Source organism: Monopterus albus, unplaced genomic scaffold (assembly GCF_001952655.1).
Source record: "Monopterus albus unplaced genomic scaffold, M_albus_1.0 scaffold274.1, whole genome shotgun sequence".
Taxonomy (NCBI): domain Eukaryota; kingdom Metazoa; phylum Chordata; class Actinopteri; order Synbranchiformes; family Synbranchidae; genus Monopterus; species Monopterus albus.
The window spans coordinates 168971-191946 of record NW_018128154.1 but is presented as its reverse complement, the minus strand read 5'-3'; the positions used below and the strand labels follow the sequence as shown (position 1 = coordinate 191946).

Here is a 22976-nt window from a genome sequence, read left to right as displayed (position 1 = left end):
TTGTGGGCACTTCCTCTGCCCTGTGATTTAAAGTTCTGATGACTCCCAGTTTGTGTTGAAGTGGATGGTGTGAGTCAAAAAGCAGGTATTGGTCCGTGTGTGTAGGTTTCCGATATACTTCTACCTTCAGGCTTCTGTCCCCTCCCAAGTGGACTGCACAATCCAGAAAGGCCAGACAGTCATCTCTGGCATCCTCATGAGTGAATTGTTGTCATCCACAGAGTTGATATGTTTGGTGAAAGCCTCTACCTCATGGGTCCTGATTTTAACCCATGTGTCATCCACGTAGCAGAACCAGTGGCTGGGAGTGGTGCCAGTGAAGGAAGACAGGGCTTTCTCCTCAATTTGTTCCACTCAGACAGTGTGCTGTTCACAAGCAGCATCAGCTGAGGTGAGCCAGGCCTCACAGCAAGAGATCTCAGAAATGCTACAATCAAGAGTTGGTTTGCATGTGGCTGGAAATGGTCACAGAACAAGCTGCGTGACGCAGCAGGACAATGACCCTAAACATCGAAGTAAATCTACTACAGAATGGCTTCAGAGACACAGAGTCCACCAGCTGGAGCGGCCCAGGCAGAGCCCAGAGCTCAGCCCAACAGAGACGCTGTGGAATGACCTGAAGACGTTCACACCAGACCAGAGAACATGTCTGAGCTGAAGCAGCTCTGTCAGGAAACTGGTCCAAAACTGCTCCTGAACGTGGTGCAGATCTGATCCACAGCTACAGGAAGTGCTGGCTGGAGGTCGTTGCTGCCAAAGGTGGTTCAACCAGTTATTAAAACACTGTTGTCATGACTTTGTCCACCATCACTGGTTAATATAATACAGACATGAAGGATCAGGACTGGTTGTTTTATCATCTTAGAAATACTGTTGGTTGATATTTGTGACCTGTTTATGCAGAAAACCAGGAAATTGAAAACAGTGCTGTTACTTTTTCTTAGCTCTACTTGATTAACATTACATTGGCTGTCTCTCAAGTGTGTGAAGCGTGTTATGAACAAAATGTATTATTGCACTTTGAGGCCCCCCCCGCTCCAGTCCATTAGGTCTCTTTGTTTACATGTCTCATTAGCTCGTGTGCTGACGTGGTGTTTAATAATTCTCCTGTTATTTGTTTAGCTGTTTTCATTTTTATTCAAGCATTTATCATAATTTACCTCATTTATCTGAACAATGTTGTGCTTTTCAAGTTTTAAATGATCTTTACCCATTTGTAATGTTAATGAGTTAATTAGCATCTTAAAAGAACCAGTTTCTGGCTTTGAACACACAGTGAGTCAGAAGCAAAGGTTTCCCAGACGCTAAATGTATAATTAATCATGCATCAGTGTGAAATTTAACGGCTGAGCATCACTTCACAGGTGGGGGGCCTCGCGAATCTCGCCTCTTCACACTTGTGTCATTAGAAATAAATAGAGTCATGTGCCGAGGCTGAAAACCATGTTTCTGGTCGAGAGCCGGTCGTGGCTGCTGTTGCTGTTTGAAACCTGGAATATTGTGTTAACCATAAACAACCAGATTATAAATGTGTCTACAATGGACCGTCCTCGTTGATACTATGTGGCCGCGTCTCTAAAGGTTTCTCTTTATATTGTGTTAACCATAAAAATCTTTGGCACACAATCAACATTTCAGATTTTATATCTTTTTAACACCGGCCGCTAACAACAACAACAACAGTGGTTTGTCCACGTACCAACAGCCAGGTTGGCGATGAAGAAGTTGGTGACGGTGCGAAGCGTCTTGAAGCGGTAGATGACATAAATGACCAGAGAATTACCCAGAACCCCCAGCACGATGATGGTGCTGTAGGCCAGGATCAACACCACCTGTGAACAAACAACAGCTGTAAACATCTGTCAGAGGCCGTTATCAGCCCCCCAAGTGATTATTACACCTGTCCTGTTTGTTTTACTGTATTTGTTAACAAACATGATGAGCTGATAAGACAAGACAAATTTAAAAACAGGAAACTCCTGTGAATCACCATCAAATCTTTTCTCACATAAAGAGCGAACGTTAACATAGTAACAAATTTCATGATAATATTACCAATATCGACTGTTTTACCATTTGAACTAGCAGACTTCCCAGCATGCACTGTGAGAGAATTCAAACTTGTGGATCATAACCACGACGTTTAATGTTACATTAAAACTCCTTAGGGTTTGTTAGAAACAACCACAATGACAGAAGGAGTCGGCCTCTACCTGCACACTGAGCAGTTTAATGGAGCCGTCTGGGAGTCCTCCCCCTAACACCACCGTGGGCTGAGCCGGGGGGACGACGCCAACGTTTGGCTTATAGTCATGGAAACTGAGGTTGCCGGGGTTATCGCCAGGCGAGGGCAGGAGCTGAAACTCGTCCCGTGTGGCGTTGGCTGAACTGTCGACCTCCATGTCCGATCATATGTGTTCACACGGCAACGTCATTTCACAGCCACACACGATGAGTCTCACACAGCCTGAAGGACGACAACGACACACACACACACACACAGGTAAATAACAGGCGACTGAGGAGAGTGAGAGGGCTGCAGGTTGAACTCCAGGACACAGTGTTAGCAGCCTGTTTCCACAGCCGGCTGATAAGGAGCAACGTTTTCATTCCGTTGTCTTTTGCTCCATGTGATGAAGTCCAGTGTTCACCAATCATTAGAGTACTTAGTTGGACTTGTTTCAGAAGTGCCTGAGGCTTTATGTTCATGGACACAACGTGCAGATTACTGGTTCTAATCAGGGCTAAAGCAGGAAACCTTGAGCAGGCCAATTACTCTCAAAGCCCAGTTTACAGCAGTCTTCACCCTCCAGACTCATGCAGGACAGTATGAAGGGTTTTTAAAATGTCTAACAGTTTCACTCAGAACTCAGCAGCAACTTCATTTTTACAGTCGACACACTAACAGCAGACGCACCACCTGTTCCTGGCTGTCAGGTGAAACCACCCACTGAGATTTCAAGCACATCACTGTGCACGTCATGTTTGTTTCAGCTTCATGAGAGAAGCAGAAATGTGCTCACAGATTAAAAAGCCTTTGTCAAAGTGCAGTGAGTGACACAGCGCCCCCTGTAGCCCGAGTGATGCAGAGCAGCAGGTGGAGGCTGTGCAGCTCCCGGTGGTGTCACAACCTCAGGCTGCAAATACTCACAGAAAAAAGCACCTTGTGAGCTCCGTTTGACTCGGACCATGTGGCCGGAGACACAGTTCTGGTGTCTCAGCTGCCAAAACCTCTCCTGTATGTAACAGAACGATAAATACCCAGGCTGCTCGATGCTCATGCTCTGTGTACCTGTGCCGTTTAACCTTGTGTTTCACTTCTCTCCCAGTTGAGTGGTGTCGTACAAAACCTGCCCGTTACTTCTTTCCTTTGTCACTCGCTCAGTATGTGACCAACATCCTGGTGCTGTTGTGTGATCTGCCTAATACTGATTAATTCACTGATTTCCACAACACTGTACTTTGTTTCTTTTAATCTGTGACATTTAGAAGAAACAACATAAATAAAAAGTAAACTTTCAATAATTTTATACAAACAAATAAAAAATAAATTAGTTTCAGGGCCTGTGTGATAGTTCTCATTGATCACCAAGGCACAGTGCATTTAAAAAGACAGGAGTTCAGTGTGGAGGCCACCAGCGCTTTGCTGAGTTATGAGGACACCTCCTGTACCACTTTTAGGAATATATATAAGAAAACATTTGAGATGTATTTGTCTGACAGAGCAAACTTGTTCCACTCAAAGTAAAAGGCACCACCAACAACAGACCAGGAAGAGAAGCAAGTCTCAGAGGTGTCTGCATGAAACACAGTGCAGACAGAAGCCAAGGTTACATAGCCCTCCTGACCTGGCCTCTGCCGGCCAACAAAGTTACACGGCAGAGCTGTGAACGTGACGTGAGCAGCTGAGACGCATCATGGCAGGAATCCTATTCCACACTGAAGCTTTTTAAATAGCTGAACTTTCCTCATTTGTCCTCTGACGCTGGTGTTTCACAGTCCGACTGCTGCAGACAAGTAGCATGTCCCTATGGAGCCAGTGAATTATCTGTGGGCTGCAGCCTGAGCCTCGCTTATCTGTTTATTTGTCCACTTGTTTGTCGGTAAATTCTCATTATTAAAAGTCTGCTGTGCTAGCCATGAGCGGTTTCTGTCTGATTACTCTGATACTGAACAGATCTGGAGGCGAGTGTCTCTGCTAAAGTCCTGTACTTAAGTTCAGTTTTGAGGTATCTGTACTTTGAGTACTTCCATGTCCTGCTCCTTCATCCTGTGATTCCATGTCAGAGACAAACCGTGTACTTTTTACTACACTACATGTACCTGATACCTTCAGGTCCAGAACCAGATGAATCAAACCAAACCCAGTAGAACCATCAGACTCTATTGATCCCAGTAGGAAATCCACCAGCTACCCAGCAGGATGGAAAGTACTTCCCAGTATAAGTATATAAGGTAGTTACCATCAGCTCCACCTTTACCAGCTGCAGCATTAAAGTGATGGACACAGTAATTAGTCACTATGATCCAGTATCAGAGACGTTACTGGGACACGGGCCGTTCTGCTGGACGAGTACTGGTACTGCTGGTACTTCTAGAATGTTTTGAAGCCAATACTTTAGTTTGCTTTAATTTCAGTGAAGTAAAATTTTGAACGCAGGACTTGTACTTGTAACAGAGTATTTCCTAATGTGGTATTTCTACTTTCAGTTCAGTACAGGAGCTTTGGTCCTTTGGTTTCGTACGCATCACGTCTCCCACAGTTAAAAACCTCTGCTGTTATGTGATGAAGCCTGGAGATAAACATGAGGACACGTTGGGGTCAGTGGCTAATTAACCGTCCAGCCAACCTGCTAATTGTGCGGTAAATCAGTTGTCACATTAACCGGCTTACTGACTCTGAGCTGTTACACTTAAAGAGGGAGGCTCGTCAGCACAGGCGTCGTGTTCCTGGAGGTTAACACCGGATCTCGTTTAAAGGGCGCAAGTGTCTTTAAACACATGGGTTTAACAAGGACGATTAATTTTAAGGATCTCTGTAATTTACTGCATCGGTTCAGGGTTGTGAAAAAGTCATTCAAGCACCGTTTAACCACACTGGTCAACAGGGAAACACAACGGCAGACTAGACAGATGCAACAGTCTCCTGATCGAAAGCAAATGAAAACACTAAACCCAACAAAAGTTATTTCAGCTTTGGTTACTTCAACCTTCAAGGCCGCATCATGTTCGTTCACCAACCACCTGGTGCTCAGATGTGCCCTTCATCACCTTTATCACATGCTACATCGAGAACCACATGAAACACTGGGACTCTCGTTCTGCTTTCACTGCGGCAGGGGAAACCTCGGCTGCACCTCTGATGTCAGAGGTGACTGTTAATCTTCAGGGGAACTCAGCTGCTCCACCACATACCCAACGAGGAAATTACTGACTTTGATCATAACAGTGGACTGATGATCTGATCCAGCTCACGTTTACATCACAGGGATTAACCAGAGCAGTAGGTTGGAATGTCAGGAAAGTCTGTCTCGAGGCTGCAAGGTGTGCTCACAGGTGTAATGTCGAAGAACCGCTTGGTTTTCTACAGTTAGTGGCCCTTTTCTCTAAGATGTAAGCAACACTCTGTGCTGCCTACACGTCCCCAGCTCTCAGTGCTGGACAGCTGCAGGACGCAGCGGCCTGCAGTGCTTTAGTACAGGAAGTCATGCTGCACCACGCTGGGACAGCAGTCATTTACTTTCACCGCTGAGTGGGAAATGAAACTACCTGAGCCAAACAAAATATCGAGACCACGGTCACATTTTGGATGGTTTTTTACTTTACATATCCAGGGAACAAAGATGTTTCTAGTGTTACCTCCTGATTAAAGGGTCGTGACCTCAAACGTTCTTCCATCCACAAATAACAGGCCATGTTCACATGAATCTAAATACGTTGAATCTGTAAACCACAATAAAACACAATCTCTTTTATATTAAAATGTTATTAAGCAGGCTCTCTGTGAAACAAGTCCAACAAACTTAGTCCAAAGCAGTTCAGTTCTCTCACCAGTGACTTGTCTTTGTCTATTTCTGTGCACCACTGACAGTTTTGTAACATTTGAATAAAACATTTCTGGCAACTGTGGGTTGTTCACTTGTGTCTCCAGCTTTGCCAAGCAAATGTAAAAAAACAGCACACACCCACACAGACATGAACCAGCAGAGTAGCTGAGTTTTAAACTGTAAACTCTGTAAATTCCTACTTTAGCCCTGATTAGAACCACACACGGACCAATACCTGTAACTATTACACAAAAGGTTTATCCAAACTAAAATTTACTGAAGATATAAAACCAGATTTTTAATAACAATCAGAAAATCAGTGTTTCTCTCATAATTAGTTTTGGGTTCTAGACATATGAAGAAAACTTTATGATGCTTAACCACCAGCCTGCAGCTGAGGATCATGGGATGTCACTCGCTTTGCAGGCGTTTGGTCATAAATCCAGGTACTGTCTAAAACCACTGCAATAAAAATCATCCTCGTAGTTTGTCGTCCTGTAAAGAACCGGTATGTTACTAAAAACAGATGCGTCCTCTGACTTACCACGGTACTCGAAGTCGTACTGAGTCCTGGTAAAACCCTGTGTCGATGCGTGTGCCCGTCACCTGGACGACCTCTGATCCCTCAGCACAGTAAACCTGCCTCACGACACTAAACATGACAACTCCCCCAACATCTGCTCTGAATTGGACGCTAGTGAATCCTGTTTTTCATGGATACAGCACCGAGTCCCTGGGCTTCACTTCTGAACTGTGTTTAGTGAGAGAACCGACTCCAAATCTGAACCAAAACTTGTATTTGATGTAGTGACCAAGATAAACAATCACATATGACCCTTCTTAACCCTTTGGCACATTAAGTATTCAGACAAATCAGACAGCAGAGAGAATAAAGAGATGAAATATTTAAGACTCTGAGGAGCTCGTTCTCCGAGGCCAGATGAGCGGCTGTGTACTTCACCAACATGGTGACGCCGCAGCGGCTTCTAATCAAGTTCCTGTCAGTCAAACTGATGGAGTCTGTGGATCAGTCAAAACTGGGACCAGAGTGAATCTCACCATCTCTGCATGAACAGCTTTTGAGCCTGTTTTAGCTCAAAGTTTCAGACTCAGTTTGCCAGAAGAAGCCACTGTCCACCACCCGCCGACAGGCTGCTGAACATACGGAGCATTTAGCAGCTAGACCCATGTCTCCTTCAGGAGGCCAAAGGCCACCCCCCCACACACAGATGGGGGCTTTTTCTTTCCTTTGTTTAAATTAGACACATAAATAATGTTTGTCTTTTCATAATAGTGGACTCTGGGCAGACTGGAGAGGGTGAATTAGGTCAGAGGACCAGAACATCGAGCTCCTTCTGCTCCAGTTAATCAGAGCGCAGCAGCAAAATCAAACCTGGCAAACAGAGGAAACTGACAAGAGAACGGAATGAAGGACAGCAAGGGGGGCATAAAACCAACAGGACAAAGAGGTGGGAGGTCTGCAGACTGGTGAGCGGCGGAGCAGCAGCTGATTCAACTGAGGTGTGACTTTACTCTGCTGATTAACAATTGATCATCCTCCACCACTGTGTGTGCAGCAATAGCACCGCCTGACAAGAACCTCCTTTCACAGCCGAGAGGCTAAATAATTGTTTAATTCCAAAAACACCGCGCAGCTCGAAAACTAATTACTGATTTGTAATTAAAAGGTTTTCTGCTGCTGTGGAACCTGAGGAACTCGGGACCGATAGATTTTAGCGTTTACAGTCGTCTCGAAATCAGTGGTTCCAAATGCCAAACTTGTTTAAATGTCAGAGAGCAGCTGCAGGTGGGCGAGACACAGTCGGACCAGGTGGAGGTGAAATTAAAGCAATTATCTGTGACATTTTCATTTCAGTGAATAAATAACCATTTCCCCCAATCTTGAATTATTTTTCCACTTTGTAACTCGCCGGCGTCTGCTGACTCTACAACATCCTGGGGAGAGCGACGTGCTACAGGGCTTTGTTAGGACGAACAGCAGCAGAAGAAGAATGGGTGCTATTGATTCAGAATAAAGAGACGGGACAAGACACGATCAATGAGGCTCTACACAAGCAAACCAGCTGTTTACAAAGTTAGATTTAAAAACTGGAACCAAAAACAGACTGTTCTATTAATGCGATGCCTAAAATCTGAAGGTTTTTAGCATTAAATCACGAGGTGATGATGATGATGATGGAACTAAATATCATTTTAGAACTCACATCCCACATTAAAGGAGGTAAGTCTATGCTGTTTACTGTGAGAAAGGGCCCGGCTACAACGTGCAGACAAAACCAAATGGAGGATTAATGAACGACTGACCAACCTGACTGATGACAGCAACAAGCTGGGGGTAGGGGTAGACCTTACTGATCCTACAGTGGGGAAACTCCAGTGTTCGACACTTTGAGACACAAACGAGAGAGAAATGAGACATACAAGTGTCAGAGCACATTTCCTGGGACGCCCTCCTCTGACAGACCGAGCAGCGTCTGGTCCCCTGGTGTAAATCACTCCCCGTTCAGACTGAGAGGAGAAAAGCCGGCAGCTTCTGCTCTGCAGTTTGGAGACTGAGAATCTGGGATACACACTCAGAGGCTCGTGGCGCGAGGACCAGTGTCAGCCTGACAGTTACAGACGGACAGACCAGGACCTTTTCATCTGTTCCGTCTCACACAAGCAGTGAAATTCATTTCAACCAAAATCAACTGTGGAAACGGCTTTGATGGTAAAAATAAAAGGCGATGTCAGATGTTAGCCAGCTGCTGATCAAACCCTTGGCAGAGCTAGAGGAACGACACACGTTAAAACAACAATGCTGGACTGGACTGACTGAAGAAGATGATGAGCTCTGACAGAAAGGCAAAGACCACACTGCACAACAGCAACACAAAAACGTCACAATCCATCAGAAAGGACAGGCACGTTATCGTGACGGCTCGGCCAAACATCTACAGCATCCTCAGTCTTCCCGAGCAGCTCTGTGCTCATTGTGTTTCCCTCCAGTTGTGAGTTTGAAGGTTAAGACTCGATTATTGCTGTTGTGTAAACCTCCCACAGTTGAAAACTCATTCCTCAGAAGGAGTGAAGGAGCGTCATCTCTGTGTACGAGGCTTCCTGGTCTCTTTCTCAGATCCAGCCCGAGGGCCCATTTACTCTCGTCAGTCTCGTCTCGTTGTCAAATAAAACACAAGTGAGACCTGACAGTCTCAGTGCATCTCTGCTGAGTGTGTCTGGACTCGTTGTCAACCTGATTACAGCTCATCGTCACAGTACTCCAGTCCAGAAGCTGTTTACTTAGCTGAAAAACACCAGAAGAAGAATTACTGGTAGAGTTTAGTTAGCCTCAATGCGCTAACAACTCCCCATCACCTTAGACCTAGTTTCCTGGTCTCCAGCTTTTATACAGACTGAAACTCAGAAGCAAAGAGAAGCTTGGAGATTATTTCACACACATTAGTGATTATCTGTGATTATTAGCTACAATTAACTAAGACCTTGATGTTTCAGTGGCAGGTGTGAAAGAAGTGGAAACAGATGAAGGACGAACAGATGAAAGAGGAGATGAACTAACCTGAGAACAGACATGAGACACCAACAGCCGCTCTAGAAGGAAGTTTTACATCTTAAAACAACAGGTTTAAAGTTGCATTTACAGTCACGTGCAATGTTCAGCTTCAGCTCTACCGACACTTCGCCGCCTTTTCAAAGTGCATTCCACTGTCATCACCTCCGTTTCCACCACTATTCATCAGTGGTAACATCTGTGAGAACGTCTGAGAAGATAAAAAGAGCATTTCTACTTTCAGGCTTTGCTGTTTCTGTTCAGCATCAGTGAGAGTGACGGCGGTGACCTGTGTGTGCTCACGTTGGCTGGACATCTACAGACAGTACTGATGAATGTGTGTGTGGTAATGAATCAATATATTTAGACAGCGGCCATATAGCGCTGACAGACGCCGCGTGTGGCGACAGGTGTTTGATAAGGAGATAAACAGGGGGTTTTATGGCTGATTGTCTCAATAATATTATCAGCTTTAATTAATTCCCCACAGGGAAAAAGAGGAAGATGGAGAGAGGCAGGAGGCCCTGACCTCAGCCCCACCCCGACTACAACACCGAGTGTGAGCCGGGAGCAGCAGCTGTGCTTTGTTTGGTGTCTGCATCCCTGCAGCTGGCTCAACATCTGTTTGAAAGAAGAGCCTGATACGTTTGGGTGTCCACTCACTTTTGGACACATGGCGCTAGAGAGGGAGAAAATGAGAGTGAGGGAAGGAGACAGAGGAAGGAGGACACATGGAAATGGACCAATGACAAAGCCAACAGGGGAGATGAGTGACTGAAAAGGGGTAAAAAGAAAAAGACATGACTAAAGGAGAGTAAGAAGAGAGAGAGTGGAGGAGCAAGTGGGAGATGCAGCGTGACTAATACCAATCTGACACGAACAATATAAAAGCTGACCTTTTAATTAAACCGCTGCCTCGTTTCATTCCCCAAGCAAAACAAACACGTCATCGAGTCGTGTCAAACGCCAAGAACAACATGCAGAGAACACTAATAACACTAATAAAACATCCGGGGCTATAAATATGGCCGCACATCACACGGCGTTATGGAAAACAGATCGTGCAAAGCAGGAAATGAAACAAGTTCAGGTCAAGAGGTCCTCACGTTACAAAACTTTCAGTGTCCTCATTTCCCTACTGTCTCTACTCTTCAGACTCCACTCGTCCAAAACAAGTCCCACTTTGTCCTAAATCTACTTAAATGCTTTCATTTACCAAATACGTCCTCGCTTTTGCATAGATATCCTCTTTTCACTGAATGTGCCCCCTCGATTTCAAAAAGCCCCATTTGTCCTCACGTCTGATAAATGTAGCAAGCAGCCCTCCACTTCTCAAAATGTCTCACAAATGTCTTTGCAGAAACACCTGAAATGTCCCCACTGCTCCAAAAGTCCATGCTTTGTCAAAAAATGGCCTGACTATCCTCATGCATGCTTCACCCCCCACATTCCCGTCCTTAATCTCCACAAATGTTCTCACATTCCAAAACCTCTTGGTGCTTCCCAGGATGCCTCCTCCTCCAGATGTCGTCTCCATGAGCGTGATCACCAGCCAAGAAATTGTCCTAGATTTTCCTCTTTTCTCATTTGCCAAAAATGTCCTAGGCTTCCTCACTTTCTACAGATGTTGTTTTCTGAAAACGTCCCGACCCCCTGAACAATCGGACCCCCCACCCCCACCACCCAGTCCCTCCCCTGGATGAAGGCAGGTGGGGATGTAGTTTAATTTGCCACTGTTGTAGTTAAAGGCTATAAACTCTGACGTCTTCTGTTTCATGGACCACGCGTTTCAAAATGCTCCACCTTCTTTAAATGACACTGTCCCTTAAATCAGGACATCAGGCCAAACATGTCCACCGGTGGGGGGGTCGGGGCTCCATGTCTGGAGGTGTTACATGTTGGTACTGAGCTGCCAGCAGTCATTACATCACTCTGCTCCCTGTGTGTGTGGAGCTGAACAGCGCACACTCTGCACACTACACTCCTAAGCAGAGAGACCAGGGCAGCCGATGCCTCATCCTGGGGGGGTACAGGGCAACTAGCAGCGTGGACTCTGCAAACCGTCTGTGATTCAGATTCACTCATTACTTTAAAGCATCTGCCGAGAAGATGGTCCTGCACACTGCAACCACAGGTGGGGGTGGGGTGGGGGGCTGTGACGTCATAGCTGTTTGACTTCGTCAGTTAAAATGATAAACATGGCTGCGAGAGGATCTGTGGACTAACGAAGTGAAGTGCTTGAGATCTGGGCCGGTGAAAACATCCAAAGACAACCATAAACTGAAGATTTGTGGAAGCATTGGTCAGTATTTACGTGCACGTGGAACAGAAACGGTCTCAGAGCCGACTCTGCAGCTCCCTGGTTGTTTACTGTTGTGTTTGTTTCCCTTGTTGTAACCTTTGCTGCCAGGTGACTCTTGTAAAAGAGACTTTGTCTCAGCGAAGCCTCACCTGTTTAAATCAGATCCATTTTTTAAAGTGTCTTTCGGCCCATTGTTCGTTTGTCCCATTTCTTCACTCACATCACTCAGTGCCGTTTTCAGCCTCAGCAGGAGAAGGAGCCCTGAAAGCCACTGCACTAGAACATCTGATGGGTGAGGATATTAAAGTTGGGTTAGAGCCATACAGTGGACAAGTGGGTCACCAGCTGTCAGCCTCCGATGGCCGGGGGTTAAGATAAGGCATCAAATTGAAACTAAATTCCTGCCCGATCCCATTTGGACACACAGTAAAAAGGACTTTTTGGGTATAAACCACACCTTTATATGGTCCACAGCCACGTTAGGTGTCACACACCTTTATCTGATCCAAAAGCTTCCTGCACAAAACACCGAGGAAATATGGAAAAACCCTGACAAAGAGCAGCTGGAGCGTGAACCAATCATTATTTACCACATCATCCCTGGAAACGATGGTTTAATATTTAAACAGCACTCTCTCCAGCATCACTGAGCCTTCATCACAGATGTACCAGCATCCTCACACTCAGTCCTGCATTGAAATACATGTAGACACAAAAATATGAACACACACAATTATATAAACTAAATGACTAAATGTACATTCAATAACATTTCAGTGTGCTTACACAACACAAAACCTCAATAATGAAAATGACTACATGCACGTTTCTAAACGGATATATTTTAATGATTTTAGTTCCTTATATCCTGGTTCCTGTGCCTGTTCGCGTGCCCGTGACCAGGCTCAGGGTTCACTGGGTTTCACTCATTAAAAATCTGTAACTTCTCTTAAAATGTGGTGAAATTAAGTGCAACGAAATATTTTATTTCTACCAATATAATTTCTTCTCTGCACAGAATGCACGTGTGTTGTACCACCTGTGCACGCGCATGTCCTGGACATGGTACAGCGGGCGACTGTCACACTGACCTCTGTTTCCGGTTCGGTCAGCGCACAGTTCGGGTCCCAGCCACAGATCCCGGCTCGCTCCTCTCGGTCCTTGTCGCTGCCCGGACGGACTCCACGGAGACGGTCACTCTCTGCGTTGCCATTAAAAAAAGATCAACATACATTTATAAAACGTTTTCTAGAAATGACTGCAGTGACTTTAAATCCGCATCCTCTGATCCGGATCCGTCCGTCCCACGGAGCCTCTGTCTCAACCCTCTACAGTCTGACAGCAGGGCCAGTCCTCCTCTGTGTTTTCCCGTTTTTAGGAAACACGTGACAATTCCGCCTCAGATTAGCGCCGACACCCACTTTGCTTTCACTGTCAGCGCGCCACATTTAGCCACGTGTCCTAGAGACGAGACGCTCCGAGGAGCAGGACATGTCCGAAGCTTTAAAGACAGAGTCCGTCTTCAGAACAGGGGAAGAAGAACGAAAAGGGCACTTATCTCGGTATTTAAGACGTAGGACCTCCCCATCTTCTCCTCTGTGCTCTCTCCGTGCGCTCTGGACAGGGACACGGGACTGCAGCGCTTTACGCACGGCGCAGAGTGGAGCAACAGAGGAGGAGGGTTTTTTTCTTTACGGGGGGGTGGTCGTGGCAGAAGAATGGGATTTTAAAAAAGGAGAAGGTGGAGAAAGATGAGAGAAGGAATAGGGGACTATAGTTGGTCGTTGGAGAGAAGGAGAAAGGAGAAGGAGAGGAGACGAAGAGAAAAGACTGGAAAGACAAGAGAGAAGAAAATAACATGAGGACACTTGATAAGGAATTAGGAGATAAAGGAGGGGAGAGAAGAGGAAGAGAAAGAAGCAAGAAAGAAACAAAGAAATGAGGAATGAAGGAAGGTAAAGCCAATGAAAAACACGGCAATGAGAGGAGGAGACAAGAGGAAGGAGGAATGAGAGATGAAAGGAGAAAAGATAAGATGAGAGGGAAGGAAAGAAGATATGATAGAAAGGAAATATTCAGAGGAGATGAGGAGAAGAAAGTACAGATAAGTGCAGACGAGGGGAAGGAGGGAAAATATTTAGCCAGTTGTTGGCGTTGTCACCTCTGAGCCTGGGACAGAAACGCTGCTGTAAATCCTCCTGGGGGAGACAAATCAATGTGACCATGTAGCAGGAACTTCTTTTTTCTACACCTCCCTCGGTTTCTCAGTCACGCTTCACTTCACAGGACATCACACTTCCATTCACATGCACTCACTTTACTTACATACTCCTGTTCCAGGCATCAACAACTGGATGCACCAGTGATAAGTGAGACCAGAGGACCCAGGACAGACCCTGCTGCCTGCTGCAGACCCACATTAATAAGTTCTAATGCTCACACACACCAACCTTAACCTGACTTAAACCTCCCCAAGTGTAAGGGGAGTCCCCACAGTGTGACTGTGAACACATTATTAATCATAATAAAGTATATTTTATTTATGGACACTCAGACTCTCTGCAGAACAGGATTATGACCGTGTGCGTGTCCTGAACGTGTCTGGGGAGGGAGCAGCTGTAGAAAAGGTCCCGTCTCCCGGGGTCAGGTGCTCGGACCTGAATGGCAGAGACATGGTGTTGTCATCAGAGGAGAGAAGGCCATGGCAGGGAGTGTGTTGATGAAGCAGATCGATGAGGGTGGGGCCTTGTGAGGGAGGAGCAGGACTCCACATTTAAAACGAGGCCAAAACACCACTACTTTAGTTTATGACAAGCAGCGCTGTGCTGTCATGGACAGTGTGGGAGCAGTGCCTTCGTTACTACTTGTCACGACTCAACTAGAATCGACTTACCGGAGAAATAGGACCCGACAGTTTAATGTGCACCAAGGAAAAAAGTCCAAATGGGTGGAGCTGTGTGACAGGTGTGGAGGCGTGGGCCGAGTTCAAACACAAGGAGAGAAACTACCACTAGGACACACAAAGGGCTGGAAGCTGAAGCTGCTGGAGGATCAGATAATCTGGCAAAGAGACAAGGGAAACAAACCAACATTTACACAGAGGGAGCTGCTGAATTATGTGTCTACAGTACTAGAGCGTGAGAGAGTCGGGAGCAGCAGGAGGGAAAAATCCTGGGAACCGGGAGGAGACTGTCACACTACCACAATCTGGTGTTGGAGTCATACGACCTCAAATGAAATACAACTTCACACTCTTGTCCGAAGACGAGACAAGACGGTTTCTCTTTTCTTTGAGATGAAACATCATAGAAACTAAAGTGACACACCCCTTACTCGTGCACTGTACCATTTTCTTCTGTTGACAGATGCAAACGTTGGACAATATTTAGAAAAAAATGGAAAATTGTGTGATACTTTAATTAAAGGAAGCAAAAAGATCCAGTGTTGATAACCTGCCACTCAACAGCTGACTATAAATTTGAAAAGATTGTTTGGTTTAAAAAGCATCCATCCAATCAAAACATCAAGGATTCACAGTGACCCCCCCCACCGTCACAGACTCACAGGCAGGTGCAGCACAGTATCTTTAATAAAGACCACGTCATGGTGTGCACAGGCTGCCAGGCACAAAGTCACTGGGTAGTGATGTTCTGCCCGAAGCAGCTGCTGCAGCGTGAGAGATGACCTGGCAGGAGCAAGAGGAAGTGGCTGGCATAAATATGATAATGAGGAAACTGGGTGCAGGTGTGTGAGTGGGCAGTGATGGTCCGGTGACAAATGAAGGGAAAGTCCAAGGGCGCCTGGCGGCTGGATAGACGACGGCAAACAAACGGGTGAGACAGGAACTGTACACTGGAAACGTGGCGGTTTGTCCTCAGACGGCCACGTTGTACAAGCAGGTGTTCACAGGCCCTTTCTGAAAACATGGTCCTGAATCATGACAGTCCAGCTGTCGATAATGATCCTTGGTGTTACAGTCAAATCCCATTTGGTTTATTGGAGCAACAGTCTGTTGGCGTCTGTGCACAAATGAACATCATATGTATGACATAACGTCAGCGTTGGCTCCGTTACAGTGGCAAGAAAAAAAGTATCTTATGCAGTGAGGACATGTCAAGGTGTATTTACAGTCTTTAAATTCATATTTAAATTATGGTACAGTGGTTTTACAGTCTACCATAATTTAAATATAAATTTAAAGAGTGGTTTTAGCCCAGCTGTTACAAATCTCACCTTAGCTTCCTGGTTTTAACGCTATTCGTCTTTAATCACTGAGGTAGGTCTCTGAATAAACTCACACATACAAACATCGCAGTGGTTAAGGCTCCCGGTGCTGCAGTGCCCCCCCGCCCCCAGAAGACTGATGACACTAGTCAGGACCAGCAGAGTGTTGTACAACATCAGTCGCACACAGTCCTACTTCCCATCAGACTGAGAATTTCTTGTATGTGTTAAATCCAAAAGTCAGTCTGAGGGAATGTCATTTCACATTGTCGTCCTGAAACTCTGCAACACACACACACACACACACACACACACACACAGTGACTGCACACACACGTTTCACTGTGCACACACACAGTAATACCTCTCCAGCAGTGCTGTTGAAAACTCTGTGTCCATGGTCTGCATGTGTCACCACTTCAGCACAGTTCATTCTTTCCCTCATCAGCGTTCGCGGCCTCACAGTAATGAAGCTGCCAGTCACAGCGTCTGGGAACAGACGCACAAACAACATGCACCACAGACGGCGAACATGAGACAGCAGGGAGCTGTGGGACGACTAGAGAAGAGAGAGGGAGTGCAGAGGATGTGCAAAGCATCTGAAGGTAAAGGACAATAAACCTACAAATTGGCCTGGTTGGTTTGTTAGTTTCAATGCAAATTGTATAAAAACACACAAATCAGGTAATGAAACACAAAACAAATGACTGAGCTGCTGCGGGTTCGAACCTTTAAAGTCTGTGGTGAATGTGGATGGAGGATAAAACCTGAAAGTCAGAAACACAGCCTTCCACTGTTTGATGACCTGCTGCACAGAGCACGTCTCATGTAAATGACACAAAAACATGGTGACAAAGTTGTTGCTCTGACTGTCGTCTAACAAACCACGTCCTCCTGTATGTACACACCAATACGCTGCTGCCCTTTGTGCTGCGAGCACGGCTAAACATCAGCATGTTGACAGAGACGGTCATCATCTGTGGTTTGTCAATAATCCTGAGTCCTTTTCCATTTAAAGTCAAAGTTAGAGCGGCTGGAAAGAAGCTGTGGGCCACAGCTGCTTCCCAGAGCCTGAAGCTTGGCCACAGGCCACTGAGCTCTTCACACTGTGCAGAGACAAAGCAATGACACACATTTGACAGGTAGAAGTGAGAGTGCAGGTTTTCTTCTCCCTGCTGCACAGATCCACCTACACAGCAGAAGCCTGTGCAGGCTCCTGTCTGATCTACTGTATGTTTGTGGCTCAGCAAGTCAGCTGCTCACTAGCAGGGTCTGTAGAAGAATGACTGCACGGATGGATGACTGTGCAGCTCCCGGCCTCCCATCACAAGGTTTGGTAAGCACAGACCGCTCAGGGCTCCGAGTTCATCAGTCTGAGGGCGGCGTGGTGGGAACAAGTGATACATTTTTGAGTCACTGTTGCTGCCGAGGTGCTGTTCCAGATGAATACCTGCCATTGTTCAGCCCTTGTAACTCATTTCATTTCTCTTACTGGTGAAAGATGAAAGTTGCTACGCTGGAGAAACAGTCAGTTTATGCTAATTCTTCTTCTGAACATGCTCCAGGCGAGTGCATCAGCTGAAAATGTAGATGAAATGTAAATTCTTGGCTGGATGCATGGAAGGCCGTGTGAAGGAAAGAAGCTTAGAGTAGGATGTAGTGATGGACGGCGCTTTGCCTACTGGCTTCTTATGAGACGCATGATTTAAGGTGGATTTCAGTGAAACTACCAAATGGAAGGAAGGCGAGACAGGCAGGTGAAAATACTTGTATCATTTTAGAAATCTGGGGGGTGGCTTCCTTTGTTTTGAGTATTTCCAAACCCCAAACATTATGTTTAAAGCTGGACCAGGTATCCTTCTGTGGCAAAATGAAGAAACTGGGTGAAGCTATACTGATGCTGTAGCTGATCGTCTCATGTTAGCGTGCTAACTTGTGCTAATTAGCATTAAACTCAAAGTACCGCTGAGGCTGATGGGAATGCACGTTTTGCAGGTACTCAGCCACAAACTAAAGTATAAGGCAAATTAAATTTTACAAGATGGTGGGTTTATAGGAAAAGCCAGCGTATTCAGGATTCATCGTCTGACAAGTGTCACACTTCATATCACAGCGAACCAGGGAAAAGAAAACGTGAGCGGCGTGTCTTGGCACAGAAGTCATAGTCTGGGATGGTTCATTTACATGTTGCCATCACGGTGGAAGAACCAGAAACGTCATGACTGTTAACAGGAACATCCATGTCTGAATAATACGCAGCATGCAGCTCCACGTGAGGTGGATGTTGAATCTGAAGCCTTCAAAATGGAAAAGTGTAGCCGTCATGTTTTCTAATGGTCATTCTTAACATTTGATTTGAGTGCAGAAAACCACAACACGCTGTGAGAACACAGCAGTTAACGGGCATGAGATCACTAAAGGCCACGTGAGAAGCAGCAATAAGCAACAACATGGTGCGACCAGTAAACAGTCCTTCTGTGTCGAGTTCAGACCAATCTGCTTCCAATCCAACGAGCATGAAGCAACAACATGGTGCGACCAGTAAACAGCAGAGTCCTTCTGTTTCGAGTTCAGACAAATCTGCTTCCAATCCAACGAGCATGACAAAGATTTGGTGGCTTTATTGAATGCAGCTGTTTTCATTCCTTTCTCATTTACTTTGCCATCATGTGCAGGTTAAAGACACATGGATGAAAACTCGTGCTTTAGCTGCTGTTTTCTGTTTGTGACTATTTGTCCTTCTCACTCTATCACTCCTCAATCTGCCTGTTATCAGAGCTTCATGTTGTTAGTGCTGAAATGGAGAGATAAGGGCAGCAAACACATGCACGAGTGCTCCTTCCCGTACCACAACACACATCGCTCCTGCTCTAAACAGCCTCTAATGGAGACTGGCAGAGACAGATAATCTCTGCTGTCTGACCGGCGTGTGGAGAAGGAAGACGGAGACACAGACACAGCTCAAACAGCTGCCAGTTAAGGCACCAAGCAGAACATGAGTCACAAATACTGATGTTCATAAACATGTTAAGTGATCTTTCTGCTCGGTGAGCACTAGAGGATCGGTCGAGATGCAGGACCACACACCTGCCCTTGTTACTAAACTGTGTGAATAGTGACTCAGGGACTCGGGATCTCACAGAAACTCCTGTGATCAAACTTCAGAGCAAAACAAACACGAGGCAAACCTTCCGTGTACTTTACTAAATGGGGAGAGGGTTGTGCAACTGTCCTCAGCAGAAATGTCCTCACTTTGTAAAAATGGCCCGACTTACCAAAAAAGTACTCGTGCTGCAAAAACATTCACACATGGCAAAAATCGCCCACACTTGCCCATTTTCCTCATCACCAGGTTTAAAGCCTGGTCCGATCTGCCCACACTTGCCCATTTTCCTCATCACGAGGTTTAAACATCACAAAGAAACATATAGAAATAAAAGAGCAGACAATGACACCTGGTCTTTAACCCAGTACCACAGACATGAGAGAAACCGCTGTGAGTCCACCCTGAACACAGAAGTGCACCGAGCCTGACACGCACACGGGCCAGCGAGTACAAATCTGACCTGACTGACTGGATGTGATTCAGTCTGAACAGAAGGCAAGAGGTAAAAGGATCAGGGAGAGACTCGAGCAAATGGATGTAACAGTGAGTTCAAGATGTTCATTGTTGTTTAAAGAATAAAGTGGATGTGTCCCTTTAAACCCCGTTAGCCACGTCTGTTCCACTTCACATCCTGATTTCAACATTTGCCAAGAATGACTTTTGACTTTCTGTGGGACTGAGTGCAAAGCCTGGCATTTACAGTTTGATCAATCTGCATCGCTCTTCACTGTAGCTGCTGGGAAACACCGAGCGACAGGCCGATTCGCTTACGTCTACAGAAAGAACAACAGCCTGAACAGTCTCAGGAGTGCACGTTCATTCACGTTAGCTCATGGAGTTAATTAAACCAAACTTTGAAACTTAGCTTTTTAGACAAGAAGACTTTTAAATGGTTGTAAGTAGATTTTTTTCTAAAGTAAAACTGTTTAATGTGCAAACATTTTATCAGGGTCAGTCCAGCAAAGTGTGGTCTTAGCGGTGTGATCAGTGCTGCATTCTGGGAAGTTTGTCTTTCCCCTTTCTTGCTGAGCATTAGATGAGAGTTGATACTCTGAAGTGAAATATAAAGCAACGATCGGGCCACGGTTAGCTCAGCTCAGCTCAGCAGCTGGATTTTCACATCCTAGTTCAGATTAAAGCTAAGGCCCAAACAGGATTCTGGAAACACATGTTGGGCCTTTGCTTTCAGGTAAACTGTCCCAGAACTTGTTTGGATGCTAGGAAGACGAAGACATCCTGCCTTGTGCCAGGTCCTGCACAGGCTGGTGTCGGCCCATCTCATTCAGGTACGCACCTCCCTAGAGCTGCTACAGCTCGCCAAGGATCGATCTCTGCATTTCAAGAATCGATGCTGAATCTCTCATCCAAGAATCACAATTGATCAGAAAATCTATATTTTTATCCAGGCCTGATAATTACTGTAACTAAAATTCAACAACTCAGTGCTTCAGTAAACCACATTTTTGTTGCTGATCCTAATAGAAGCAGCAGAAAATGCTTAACTGGGAGGTTTATGGACACAGTAGTGCATCATTATACAGAGTGTGACCTGGTATAAGCAGGGATTTTCAGGAAAGAGCCCCAAACAACCAGCCTGAGTACGAGACACGTTTAATCCTACAGACAATCCTAAGAGAAGGTGGCCTCAGATTTGTGACTGAAATCTATAAACTCCAGTAACAAGATGCAAATGACGATGAAACCAGTCGCTCTCATTAAAGAGATCTATAGACTCAGGTTGTTTAGTTAACAGCTCAGACACGGTTGCCTGGCAACCTGTGGTGTAGCTGCAAACACCAGACTGACAGATGAGCTGCTACAGGCAGAAATACACAGAGCAGAAGCAGAGGTGGGGGGGGCTCGAGTCACATGACCTGACTTGGGTCAGACTTGAGTTGCAAATTTGAGGACTTGCTTGACAAACAGTGGTAAAAGACTTAGACTCGAGACACACAACTCAAAATTATTATTTATTAAATAGTCATTTTTCTAGATATTGAGTTACATCTTTTGAAACACAGTTGGGTGATTTTTACTGCAGTGCGTGCAAACCTGGCAACCCACCAGAACGTGGCAGACCAGCAGATGGAACACAAGTCACAGGAAATAATAAGATTTGGATTCAAGGATTACGCTGTCGATGACGGCAGTAAGAAGAGAAGGTAAAATCCACAGTGCAAACATTGGTGACATGACCAGGACAACACCCAACGTCATCTATTACTATAAAACTCACAAACAGTAAGGGCGTGCATGTGTCTTTTCAGCTAAGGCTAGCTGACTTATCAGCTGGTCAAACATTAGCTAGAAGGCTAACGTTATGTTTAAGCTGTTAGACTTGATTAGTTATTTACTGAGAAGAGTTTCTGATGGCCATGAAAGGCATGTCTTAATTTAATAGATAAAGGTTAGTTTATAGCACAACTAATGCACAATTAATAATCAGGGAGGTCAGTGAACATTTCATTTAAATACATGATAGTCCCATAACGTGACCCGACTTGACCTCGACTTACAGGAGGGACTTGACCTGCCTGACTCTCACCAAAGAAACCTGAAACATGCTTGTGACTTACTCCCACCTCTGTTGGATGGATAAAAATGAAAAAGGCAGGATAGTACAGCTGCTGCCTGCCATCAGCGATGAACTAATTATCCACAGGCACATAATCCTACCCTTACAGTGAAGTACCAGGACCACTCACTGCAGCGTTGTAATCTTAATGGGCAGCATTTGTGTCCAAGTGTAAGTCATCATAACATCTGCTCCATAAAACATCTGATGATAATGCAGCAGATACACCTGGAAATGCATTGAAATGGCTCTTTTTTATGCACTTACAGCACCATTAGCACTTCCTGTTATTGCAGTCTCATAAACCACGAGTCACCGATGGCAGCACCGTTGCATGGAGCTTTGCAGTGATGCCGGCTTTTAGTGAGCATCAGAGATATCTCTGGTCTGCTTCAAATGAATAAAGATCACAACCTGTGTGCACCTGCTGGAGATCAAATCAGTAAAGATACAGATGGAGATAAATGAGAGGAGGCTTCTGACTGAGTGGAGACACAACCAGCAGGGTCACTGATCAATCAGCTGATCATTGTCCTGATGATCCGATTGATCCGTTTGTCCCCAGAATGTCAGACACTGGGGAAAAGTCCCACTGTGACTCTCCAGAGCCAAAGGTGGCGTCTCCACACGTCTCATTGTGTCCAACCAGCAGACCCACAGAGACTCAGCTGATTCTCATGTCTGACAAAGAAAAGCATCAGCTCCTCACATTAAAGAAGGTGGAACCAGAACATGTCGGTGACTGTTGCTTCTAAATAGCTGAGGTTCATTTTCTACCAGTGAACTGACTCATGGCTGCAGCTCTAGGTCACTGAATGGCTTCATGAGGACGACACAATGGGTCGGACACAGTGGGGTTGGACACAGAGGGTCGGACACAGAGAGGGGATCTGGTTTGGAAGGAGGAGGTTTCCTCCGACGACAGAGGAGACCTGGCAAGGCTCTGGAGACTCGGCCCTACTGGGCGACAGTCTCTCTTTCCGTCTGCCACCAAGCTGTCTGTCTGAAAGTGGAGTGAAATGTTTTGTTAACAGACTTTAGTTTGTAGCAATAACAAAATGAAGTGGGTCTGTTACCTGAAAGCGGCCGCCCACCACCTCTGACTCATGCAGTTAGCATTTGTCCAGAGATGCCATGTTAGATTACCCCCCCCC

General features: G+C 45.6%; 1 protein-coding gene across 4 annotated transcripts in view; it reads right to left on the bottom strand.

Annotated features, from left to right (window-relative positions):
• The window catches only part of npy2rl (neuropeptide Y receptor Y2, like), a 26784-nt gene extending 8127 nt beyond the window's left edge, over nucleotides 1-18657 (bottom strand). The window contains exons 1-5 of one of the 4 annotated variants that reach the window (XM_020622182.1): nucleotides 16506-18657; nucleotides 14811-14977; nucleotides 13009-13118; nucleotides 2214-2467; nucleotides 1700-1832 (exon numbers count right to left, since the gene is read on the bottom strand). In XM_020622182.1, coding sequence (XP_020477838.1) covers nucleotides 1700-1832; nucleotides 2214-2402 — 322 coding nt within the window. In that variant the 5' untranslated portion in view covers nucleotides 2403-2467; nucleotides 13009-13118; nucleotides 14811-14977; nucleotides 16506-18657. Of the gene's footprint in view, nucleotides 1-1699; nucleotides 1833-2213; nucleotides 2468-13008; nucleotides 13119-14810; nucleotides 15147-16505 lie in introns of those variants that run through there. The other 3 variants (XM_020622180.1, XM_020622183.1, XM_020622184.1) reach the window with 3 other exon arrangements.
• Between the last annotated feature and the right edge of the window lie 4319 nt (nucleotides 18658-22976).